The sequence below is a fragment of the Lynx canadensis genome, chromosome F1 (assembly GCF_007474595.2).
Source record: "Lynx canadensis isolate LIC74 chromosome F1, mLynCan4.pri.v2, whole genome shotgun sequence".
In the NCBI taxonomy this organism is placed as follows: domain Eukaryota; kingdom Metazoa; phylum Chordata; class Mammalia; order Carnivora; family Felidae; genus Lynx; species Lynx canadensis.
Window position 1 is genome coordinate 40,276,219 of NC_044319.2, and position 12,029 is coordinate 40,288,247.

At 39.5% G+C, this 12,029-nt stretch overlaps 1 protein-coding gene across 1 annotated transcript in view; it reads left to right on the top strand.

Annotated features, from left to right (window-relative positions):
- Positions 1 to 12,029, top strand: part of IPO9 (importin 9) — a 56,327-nt gene that overhangs the window by 14,928 nt on the left and 29,370 nt on the right. Inside the window, exons 2-6 of the mRNA XM_030302125.2 lie at positions 5,138 to 5,199; positions 5,429 to 5,515; positions 6,287 to 6,488; positions 10,695 to 10,783; positions 11,591 to 11,677. Of these exons, the coding sequence (XP_030157985.1) occupies positions 5,138 to 5,199; positions 5,429 to 5,515; positions 6,287 to 6,488; positions 10,695 to 10,783; positions 11,591 to 11,677 (527 nt within the window). The remainder of the gene's footprint in view (positions 1 to 5,137; positions 5,200 to 5,428; positions 5,516 to 6,286; positions 6,489 to 10,694; positions 10,784 to 11,590; positions 11,678 to 12,029) is intronic.

A 12,029-nucleotide genomic window follows, 5' to 3' on the forward strand; every position in this document is an offset into this window, starting at 1 on the left:
GCTGACATGCTGTACGTTACTTCCCAACTTTTTTTTTTTTTTTTAATATTCCTTTTTGAGACAGAGAGACAGAGCATGAGCATTAGCAGGGGAGGGGCAGAAAGAGAGGAAGACACAGAATCTTAAGTAGGCTCCAGGCTCTGAGCTGTTAGCACAGAGCCTGTCGCGGGGCTCAAACCCACAAACTGCGAGATCATGACCTGAGCCGAAGTCGGACGCCCAACAGACTGAGCCACCCAGGTGCCCTACAGATCAGTGCTTTTTCTTCTGCAGCTTCTTCACCTCTCTTAGCCTTGATAAAATTTAAGAGAGTTAGGGCCTTGCTCTGGATTAGTCTTTGGCTTAAGGGAATGTTGTGGCTGGTTTGATCTGTCCAGACCTCTAAAACTTTCTCCATATCTGTAATAAGATTGTTTCACTTTCTTACCATTTGAGTGTTCACTGGAGTAGCACTTTTGCTTTCATTCAAATACTTTTTCTTTGTATTCACAGCTTAGCTGACACAAGAGGCCTAGCTTTCAGCCTCTCGGCTTTTGACATGCCTTCCTCACCAAGCTTTTTCTAAAGTGTGAGACATGCACCTCTTCCTTTCACTTGAACCCTTAGAGGTTATTACATGGTTTAATTTGGTCTAATTTCAATATTGTTGTATCTGGTGGAATAGGGAGGCCCAAAGAGAGGGAGAGAGAAGGGGAAATGGCCAGTTAGTAGGGCCATCATAACACAGCATTTTTCAATTAAGTTCACCATCTTATATGGACACTTTGTGTTGCCTCAAAACAATTACGGTAGTAACGTCAAAGATCACTGATCACCATAACAAATATAATAATGAAGGGACGCCTGGGTGGTTCAGTCGGTTGAGTGTCTGACTCCTGCTCAGGTCATGATCTCACTGCTTGTGAGTTCGAGCCCTGCGTTGGGCTCTGTGCTGACAGCTCGGAGCCTGGAGCCTGCTTCAGATTCTGTCTCCACCTGTCTGCCCCTCCCCTGATCGTTCTCTCTCTCTCTCTCAAATATAAAATAAAAAAAAAAAAAAAAAAAAAAAATATATATATATATATATATATATATATATGTATATATAATGGAAAAGTTTAAAATATTGAGAGAATACCAAAATGTGACATAGAGACACAAAGTGAGCAAATACTGTTGAAAAAAATGTTGATAAACTTGCTCTACACAGGGTTGCCCCAGACCTTCGATTCATAAAAAAAAACTCAGTATCTACAAAGTGCAGTAAAGCAAGGTGCAATAAACAAGGTATGCCTGTAGTCCCACTTAATTTATTTTTGCTTTTGTTGCCTTTGCTCTTGGTGTCAAATACAGAAGGTCATCGCTAAAACTGATGTCAGGAAACTTAACACCTATGTTTTCTTGTAGAAGTTTTATGGTTTCTGGTCTTACATTCAAGTCTTTAATTAATTAACTTTGAATTAATCAAATAGTAAATTAATTAATTTTGAATTAGTTTTTGTGTATGGTGTAAGAGAGTGGTCCAGTGTCATTCTTTTGCATGTGGCTGTCCAGTTTTCCCAGTATCATTTATTCTTTTTTTTATTTTTTTTTTTAAGCTTATTTATTTTTGAGAGAGAGACAGAGACAGAGCATGAGCTGAGCAGGGGCAGAGAGAGAGGGAGACACATAATCTGAAGCAGGCTCCAGGCTCTGAGCTGTCAGCACAGAGCCCGACGCAGGGCTAGAACCCACGAACCATGAGATCATGACCTGAACTGAAGTCCGGTGCTTAACCGACTGAGCCACCCAGGCTCCCCCCAGCATCATTTATTGAAGAGACTGTCCTTTTCCCTTGGATAGTCTTGCCTCCTTTGTCCTAAGTTAATTAACCTTAGGTTTATTTCTGGGCTCTGTTCTGTTCCACTGATCTATGTGCCTTTATGCCAGTACCATAGTTTTGATTACTACAGTTTTGTAAATTAATTTTAAATCAGGGAGCCATGATGCTTCCAGCTTTGTTCGTGCTCAAGATTGCATTGGCTCTTTGGGGTTTCTCATGGTTCCACACAAATTTTAGGATTGTTCTATTTCTGTGAAAAACGCCATTGGAATTTTTATAGGGATTGCCACAATAACTGATTTTTAAAGTTTTTACTATGTGCCATGTGTTGTTCTCACAGGATTGCTTGGTAACTTGATACCATTATCTTTATTTTGCAGATGGGGAAACTGGGGTTTGGAAAAGATAAGTAACTTTTCTAAGCTTAGACACAGTGGCTTCAGGATTTGAGCCTAAACTTGCCTAACCTGTGCTCTTAGCCTCTTCAGCTCCCTGCAAATAGGAATGATGCACCTGTCGTAACTGGTGCACCTACCACAACTGAACACCTCTGAAAAATTACCATTCAGTCTCTAGAACAGTGCTGTCCAGTAGGAATAAAATGGGAGTCACAGGTGAAATTTTAAATTTTCTAAAAGTTATATTGGGAAGGTAAAAAGAAAAAGGTAAAATTAAGTTTTAAAACGATTCATTTAACCTAAGGTGTGCAAAGTATTTCGATTTGTAATCCGTATAAGCATTACTAAAATATTTTACATTATTTTGTTTTCATACTAAGTTTGCAGTGTGGTATTTTACACTTGCAGCACATGCCAGTTCTCACTAGCCACATCTCAGGTATTCAGTAGTCACTTGTAAGTGATGGCTATCATGTTGGATAGCACAGCCCTAGACTGTGAGATGTGAAAATTATGGTGCCCTCTTGGTCTTACATTCTTCTTCCTCATTTGACAAGTATAAATTAGATCTGATTTTTAAAAAAAAAAATTTTGTAGTAAAATACACCTAATATTTACCATTTTAACATCTTTAAGTGTACACAGTCCAATGGTATTTAATATACTCACGTTGTTGCACAACTGTCACCACCAATTCTATTCATCTTGTAAAACTGACAGTCTGTAAACCCATTAAGTAACTCCTCATTTTCCCCTCCCCCAGCCCCTGGCAACTTCTGTTAAACTTTCTGTCTTTATGATTTTGACTACTCTAAGTAGCTCGTATCAAAATGGAATCATATAGTATTTGTCTTTTTGTGACTAATGTATTTTATTTAGCATAATGTCCTCAAGATTCACCTATTTTAGCAGTTGTTGTATCATATTGCAGAATTTCCTTCCTTTTGAAAGCTGAATAATATTCCCTTGTACATATATATACTGCGTTTTATTTGCTCATCTCTGGATAGACACTTGGTTGCTTCTATCTTTTAGCTATTGTGAACAATAGTACTATGAACATGGATATGCAAATATTCTTCAAGACCCTGCTTTCAGTTCTTTTGGTTATATACCCAGAGATGGAATTTGCTAGATCTTATGGTGATTCTATTTCTGATTTTTTGAGGAACCACTGTATTATTCTGCACAGCAGCTATGCCATTTTACATTCCCACCAGTCATGTGTAAGCATTCCAATTTCTCCACACCCTCCCCAGTACTTGTTTTCTGTTGTTTTGGTAGTAGCTATCCTAATGAGTGTGTGGTGGCATCTCGAAGTTTTGATTTGCATTTCCCTAGTGATTAATGATGTTGAGTGTCTTTTCAGGTGTCTATTGGCCATTATATATCTTCTTTGGAGAAATACCCATTTGAGTCTTGTGCTCATTTTTGAATTGTATTGTTTGTTTTGTTGTTGTTGAATTTCAGTTCTCTGTGTTTGGGATATTAATCCCTTATCAGATAAATGATTTTTTTTTGGAAAATTTTTTTCTTGTTAAGTAAACTTTACCCCATCGTGGTGCTTGAACTCACGACCCCAAGATCAGGAGTTGCATGCTCTACTGACTGAGCCAGTCAGGTCCCCTCCCCCCGCCCCCACGTTTTAGACAAGTGATTTACAAATAGTTTTTTCCGTCCTGTGGGTTGCCTTTTCACTGTATGGAAGTATTTTTTGATGCACAAAATTTTTGACTTTTTATGAAGTCTGATTTATGTATTTTTTCTTCTTTCTGTGCCTTTGGTATCATATCCAGGAAATCATTGCCAAATCTAAGGTCATGAAGCTTTTGTCCAGTGTTTGCTTCTGAGATTTTAAGTGTTTTAAGTCTTATATTTATTCCCCTGATTCATTTTGAGTTAATTTTTGTGTATAGTATTTGATAAGGGTCCACCTTAATTTACTTGCATATGGATATTCAATTTTCCCAACACTTATTGAAAGCTACCTTTTTCCCACTGAATGACTGTGGCATCTTTGTCAAAAATCATTTGACCATGTATGTGAGGGTTTACTTCTGGGCTCTCTATTCTTTTCATTGCTATATATTATCTGACTTTATGCCAGTACCACATTATTTTGATTACTGTAGATTTGTAGTAAGTTTTGAAATCAGAAAGTGTGAGTCCTCCGGGTTTGGTCTCTTTTTCTTTTTTTGGTCAAGATTGTCTTGGCTACTTGAGGTAGTCCCTTGAGATTCTGTATGAATTTTAGGATTTCTGTTTCTGGAAAAACCATCATTGAGATTTTAATGTGGATTCCATTGAAGCATTGAAGGATCTGAATTTTAATGTGGGAGTAAGCATTGTTTTTAGTCTCTCAATATGCATTTCTTTATTTTATTTTTTATTTTTAGTAGTTCTTTTAAGGTAAAATGTGGCATACCTGGAGATACACATCTCTCAATATGCATTTCAGGTTTACTGCTTACATTGCTTATTGGAAACTGTTCACTTAAAACAGTTATATTTTTAGGACTGAACCTGTTAAAGCCAGATTTTCTTATAATTAATCATCTCTTATCTAGTAGCGGATATCTGAACAACTCCTGAAATCTCACTTTTTAATTTTTCTTTGGGGTTAGATAGTCCTGGTTTTCAATTAGATACTATATTCATTGGTCTAAGAGGAAGATGTTGCCATCTTGGAAGATGCTATTCAGAGATTGGAAGAAGTGAGAGGGCTGGAACTATTCGTTGTAGGCAGCCATGCCCTACAGCCTAGCCTGTTTGTTTCTCCTACTTAGAAGAACCAATCTTAGCAGTTATCACCACTTTTAGAAGCAATGAATCAGTCCCCTTTCTGAAATCTTTCTTGTTGGCATCAGAGTTAAGGCTCAGTAAGTTGCTATGGCTTTCCTGGGTGTTTTTAGACTCAAAATAAAATTTTCTCTTTCAGAATTTGGTGTTCACCTGGCAGAGCTGACCGTAGATCCCCAGGGAGCACTGGCAATCCGTCAGGTAAGTCCAGACTGATTGACCCAATTTATAAGTAATTTCCCTTTTACTTGGTAATAAAACTTTCTTATTGGAAAGAGAAAGAATAAGGCCAATTTACAAATAACCTAGGATTTTGTACCAGATTTAGATGTACTTCAAATGAATGTATTAGGCCATCTGTATGTATATGATTTGTATATATGAAGAAAGTCTTTTTCTTGTTGTACTACTTGGCTTATTCTCTTCGCAGCTGGCATCAGTCATTTTGAAGCAATATGTGGAAACTCACTGGTGTGCCCAGTCAGAGAAGTTTAGGCCTCCTGAAACTACAGAAAGGGTAAGGAGAGTTACTTGATTAGTCCACCTGTAAAGAGTGAGAGGGCCATCTTAAGAGATTGAGCTGTCACCAATCTTTGACAACATGGGGCAATCAAAAGGCAGAAAAGGAGATTGATTGGTAGCTGGCATTATCGGCAACATGCTGTAGGTAAGAGACCTGAGTATCAGGCTGACCTGTGTTCACATTGCAGTTCGGCCTTTTACTAGCCATGAGAATATTGGAAGAGTATTTTAACCTCTAAGCTTCAATTTCCTAAATATCTAAAATTAGAATTAGAAATCCAACTTCAAAGAGTTGTTTGAGGATTAAATGAACCAGTGGTTCTACTTAGTACAGCACTATGCAACCATTCTGGGCCCCCAAGAAACTCTGAGATACAAGGTCTAGGGCAGCACTGCCCATTGAAACTCTGTAGCTATGAAGATATTCTGTATCTGTGTTGTCTAGTACAGTAGCTACTGGCTACGTAGGGTGTTGAGCACTTAAAATGTGACTGCTGCAACTCAGGAAGTGAATTTTTTTATTGCATTTCATTATCATTTAAATGTAAAGGGCCACATGTAGCTGGTGGCTAACGTAATGGACCGCATAAGTTTAGAGATAATAGATGAACTCTCCAAATGAACAATTTGTCAAGTTTGTGTATTGGAATTTTTGATAGATATGCGATACCTCGTGTGCGTTGCTTTTTCAACACATAAACTGGATGGGACTCTACCAGTCACTTATAACCTGGTCTAATGACAGGTGGGCTTTTCTCCTCTGCAGGCAAAAATTGTTATCCGGGAGCTATTGCCCAATGGGTTGAGAGAATCAATAAGTAAGGTGCGCTCCAGTGTGGCCTATGCGGTGTCAGCCATTGCCCACTGGGACTGGCCCGAAGCCTGGCCCCAGCTCTTCAACCTGCTCATGGAGATGTTGGTGAGCGGAGATTTAAATGCAGTCCATGGAGCCATGCGAGTGCTGACAGGTATTAGAAGCTATTCCCTGGTATTGGTACTTGGATCCCAAGAACACTCACAAGAGGTTACGTGACAGAATGGCTCTGACCAGTAAGAACTGAAATTTATAGCTCTACTTGATGCTCCTCCTCCCTCCTAGTTTTTGTCCCCATGTCTATCTATCCTCCTGCTCCCTTGACTCTTTCCAGGGAATCACGTGGGTTTACTATTTCTACTACTATGAAACCTTAGCCCTTGAGGATAGAGTAATAGCATAGTAGTTGAGGATTCAGATTTCAGTTCATATTCTGGTTTTACCTTGACCCAAGTTACTTAGTCTCCTGAGAGTCAGTTTTCTTGTATATAAAATGAAGATAATAACAGTGTTTACCTCACACGGTCTTTTGGTAAGTTTAAATGAGCTAATAAATCTACATAAAGTGTTTCGTGTAATAACTGACTTGGGGGGCATCTGGGTGGCTCAGTCGGTTAAGCATCCGACTTCAGCTCAGGTCATGATCTCACAATCCGTGAGTTCAAGCCCCGTGTCAGGCTCTGTGCTGACAGCTCAGAGCCTGGAGCCTGCTTCGGATTCTGTGTCTCCCTCTCTCTCTGCCCCTCCCCTGCTCATGCTCTGTCTCAAAAATAAATAAAAACATTAAAAAAAAATTTAATAACTGACTTGGAAGTAGTAAGCACTCAGTAAATTTTAGCCATTATGGTCATTATCATTATTATACTCATTTTCTACTTAGTTCAACCAACTCAAAGTTAAGAATAGTCAAATAGCATTCTTTATAGGAATATAACAAAGAAGATAAAAACAATATATGATTCTTTCACTTGGTCAGCTTAGACCAAGTGTTTGGTATCTTTTCTTTCTTTCTGTTCTAAGAAGGTGATAAAAATACTTGAAGAAAAATACTTTAATCCAAGCAGATTTGGTGGATATCTTGTCTAAGCTTGATTAATCTATTAATCCCTCACAGAGGGATATGGTCTCTCATACCATATAGGTATGGTATGAGTTTCCCAGCTTTGCGAGTTCTCCTCTGGTTCCTGTCCCCCTAGAGGAAGTCACTACTCTATTTTGCCTTCAAGGAATCCTTTCCTGGACATTAGCAACCTTCTGTTGGTCTTTTGGAAATCATATTTCCCCTCTGCTCAGACAGGCTTGTGAAATGTCTGCCCATATCTTCTCTCTTTCTCTGTGACCTGTTAACTTACCGGAAATGTATTCTTACCTAGTTATGAATACCATTTCTACTTTTCTTGACTCTCAGTTTATTGAACGTGGCATCTAGTCCCAGTTTTACTAGTTCAAGTTCTGTTCATGGTATATAATAGCAATTCTCTGTCCAAAAGCAAATTCTTCATTCCCTTTTGTTTCAGACCTCCTCTTCCCACATCTTTGCTCCCTTTTTCAACTGCCCACTATATCCAAAACATTCCTCACTCAGATTTTCACTTCCCTGCTTATTATTTCCCTTGCTTCTCTTGTATGACTCATTATTCAGGTGACTTCATATATACTCCTTTCCATGGAATTAACCTTCTAGGATTCTTTAAAACTTCATGGTGCCAGAATATCAGTTAACAGCTATGTTTTCTACTAAGAGAAAAAGGCATGTTCCCCTCCAGTCTTCCAACACAAAGTTCAGCTTTCTAAAAAATCTAGAGGAGAGAGGTGGTTGTACATTTATCATACTTGGGATACTGTAGAACCATCATTGTGCTTGACTAAGGAAATCACTGTTCAGTGAGATCACTTTTCTGTCAGCCACAGGGAAAGAACTATGCGGGAAATGTGTATTGTTTTCTATTGGAGTCAGCAGACATGAGATGGATAGCTGCCAACCTCCATTCCCAAATAGCTGCTTCACGTATTTTCAAACAAGAATAGACTGTGTTCCAACAACAGCAACTCAGGCATGCGTGAAGACAGCAGGACATTGGTGTGTGAACAGGAGACCGTAGGAAAATGGGACTGATTCTCTTGTGTTTTTTTAAGATACTATACCAGTCTCAGGACACCTGGGTGCCTCAGTTGGTTAAACATCCAACTTCAGCTCAGATCATGATCTCGCAGTTCAGGATTTTGAGCCCCATGTTGGGCTGTCTGCTGTCAGCACAGAGCCCGCTTCGGATCCTCTGTCTCCCTCTCTCTTTACCCCTCCCCTGCTCTCTCACACGCACGTGCGCACGTTCTCTGTCTCTGTCTTTCAAAAATAAAATTTAAAAAACATTAAAAAAAAAAAGGTACTATACCAGTCTCCCTTTAATAAGCTTTCCATTAAGTTTATCTATTTTTAAATGAAAAGTAACTAACACTAATGGTGTAAAGGAAATGCAAACATAGCAGCTAAGGATTGAAATATTTGACCACAGGGGCACCTGGGTGGCTCAGTCGGTTAAGCATCAGAATTTGACTCGGGTCATGATCTCACAGTTCGTGAGTTTGAGCCCCACATCAGGCTTTGTGCTGACAGAAGCTGGAGCCTGCTTCAGATTCTATGTCTCCCTCTCTGCCTCTAACCCACTCGCATTCTGTCTCTGTCTCTCTCAAAAATGAATGAACATTAAAAAAAAAAATTTTAAGTGTTAATTGAGACTACTAGGAATGATTTTATAGGAGAGCAAAAAATGTGATTAAGCAATTTATTAGTAGGATTAAGCTAAACTACATTTTCCATAAAATTTGTTTTCGTTAATCTGCTATTCATCACATTTGTTTGGACTAATTTCTTTGGATTTCTAAAGAAAATAGAACATTTATTTTATTCAGAGCTCAAAATTTGTTCTTTAGGAGGAAACCAAGCTAGTAAAGAAGACTCAGTCTTGAATACATGATCTTCATACGACTTCTGGCGATTGATATTGCCCAAAATTTGGGGGGTATATTAACCTTGAAAGTGCCGACATGCATTTCTAGTTGCAGATTCTCCTGAAAAATGTCCCAGTTCACTAGCTCCATTTCTGTAGTGATAATGGGGAATTGCCAGGAAAAGCAGCAGAAAAAGTGAACAAACACTGGAACCCCGGGGCTTGTATTTATTTCACAGTTTTAGTAACATGAGACCCACGGGACCCCATGAGACCCCTTCATACTTTCCCAGTGCCTTGTGCACAAAGTGAAGAGAAAGACACAACCTCTATTTCTCTCACCTTCTTCAAGTCTCATTTCGTATATAGGTTGCTTTTTGCCACATTCGTATGGTGGAAATCCTTTCTCTTCCAATGAGCAGCAACCTCTGGCTTCTAGGTCAATAAATGTCATTCACTGGGAAGAATAACATATACAGAGTGGAGTTGAAGCCTAGTAAGCCTGCATATGTTTTATTATGCGGATCAAAACAACTCACCAAGGGAGAGTATTAAAAATGGAACCAAAAAGGGACGCCTGGGTGGCTCAGTCGGTTGAGCATCCGACTTCAGCTCAGGTCATGATCTGACAGTCCGTGAGTTCGAGCCCCGCATCAGGCCCTGGGCTGACAGCTCACAGCCTGGAGCTGCTTCGGGTTCTGTGTCTCCCTCTCTCTCTGCCCCTCCTCCACTCGTGCTCTGTCTCTCTCACTCTCCAAAATGAATAAATGTTTAAAAAAAAAATTTTTTTTTTAAATGGAATCAAATGTAAGACACCTTAAAGTGCATCTGGATGTTGACGATCAGGTATAAATTAGACTAATACAGGATTTTCCTAAGGTGACCTTACAAGGACTTTTATGCAGCTCTTAGAGATTTTCTTTCAGTGTTTACATAAAGGTTTTTTTCTCAATCTTACGTATTTTCCTGTATCTTTGTGCTATTCTCTTCCCTTTCTTTTTTTTTTTTTTTATTAACGTTTTTTTTTTTTATTTATTTTTGAGACAGAGAGAGACAGAGCATGAACGGGGGAGGGGCAGAGAGAGAGGGAGACACAGAATCCGAAGCAGGCTCCAGACTCTGAGCTGTCAGCCCAGAGCCCGACGCGGGGCTCGAACTCACGGACTGTGAGATCGTGACCTGAGCTGAAGTCGGAGGCTTAACCGACTGAGCCACCCAGGCGCCCCTTCTCTTCCCTTTCTAACAAATAATAACTCTTGCTACTGTTCCTTCCCCAGAATAAGACCACCAGGCCTGTGTCTTTACCTGTACGCTATCTGCTTGGGAACTGCCACTTAGAAGCAGTGTGAAAATTTTCCCACTTCCATATTTATAAAGCAGTATTTTTTATAGTACTCCATTTTTCTTTGTAGAATTCACTCGAGAAGTAACAGACACACAGATGCCACTTGTTGCTCCTGTCATCCTCCCAGAGATGTATAAGATCTTCACTATGGCCGAGGTATGCAATCTCAGCTCCAGGATCACAGCAAGTAAGAGCTGCTTAGGTTCTGGTCAGCCTCCACATCTCGTGTGGGAGACTGTTATATTTGCGGCGATCCCCACACCTAAAGACCAGAACGGACAGAGATCTGAATCTGGGTTAACCTTAGAACCTTCACATATAACTGCAGGGGCCAGCCTTTGATAAGGGAGTGAGAGAGCTGCATTGTTTCTTCACATTATGATTTCATAGCTCCTGGCACCCTGCATCCCTTGAGCACCTAGTGCTTTGTGCTCCCTCTATCCTCTCATTACGGCATCCTGCCTCGTTACGGCACCTCAGTCAACTGTGTGGAAGCAGTCTATCACTGCATTGCCCATAATAGGTTTATAATATACTGTATATGTGTTTGATTACCGTATATACAAATGGTGACTCATTCACAATAAACTATGAGTGCCCAGTGGGTAATGTTTTAACCTCCCTACTTCACTCTGCCCCAGTCAAGGGTCTATCTTTTGAAAGAAATACGTTGACTGTGTTGAGATTTCAAGCAGTGCCAAGCCTAATATTTTTAATAAAATCAGACCACAGAGGCCTACATATATAGGCTAATTCCAGTGAATTCTAACGTTCTGCTGGCTTTTATTCTCTGAATTAAAGAGAATATCCGTATCTGCTGGATATGAGTGGATGGTGTTTCCGATCTCTCTAGGAATCCAGTCCCATGTCAGATTGAGAAGTCCTAGTTTTTCTTCTGACCCCAGATATGCAAACATAGACACAGACATACCTATCTCAGGGCTCTGCTGTAACTTTTCCCAGGTGTATGGTATTCGAACCCGTTCCCGAGCTGTGGAGATTTTTACCACTTGTGCCCATATGATCTGTAACATGGAGGAATTGGAAAAGGTAAGGAAGCCTTTTGGTCACTAACAGACTTCATGCTTAAAAATCTTTATGCCTTCTGTTGGAGGCACAGCAGTGACTGATTTCATTTCAAGAGTACCAGAATGCATGCTAATTGTGGTTGCATTTAACATTTTGATTACATTTGTATATAATTTAGTTTCCTTTCATTTGAGCCTTATTTCTTCTGACACCTTATCCTGCATCTTTTCATATTAATCATCACCCAGAACTTGACTACTCTTTTATAGCCTTTTTTTTTGGTCTCACATGAGACAAAGCTAGCTGAAAAACACCAATCCCTGTCATTCCAAAGTAGTTTTGAAAAGTTGGTCTTGTACAATAACTTTTAAGA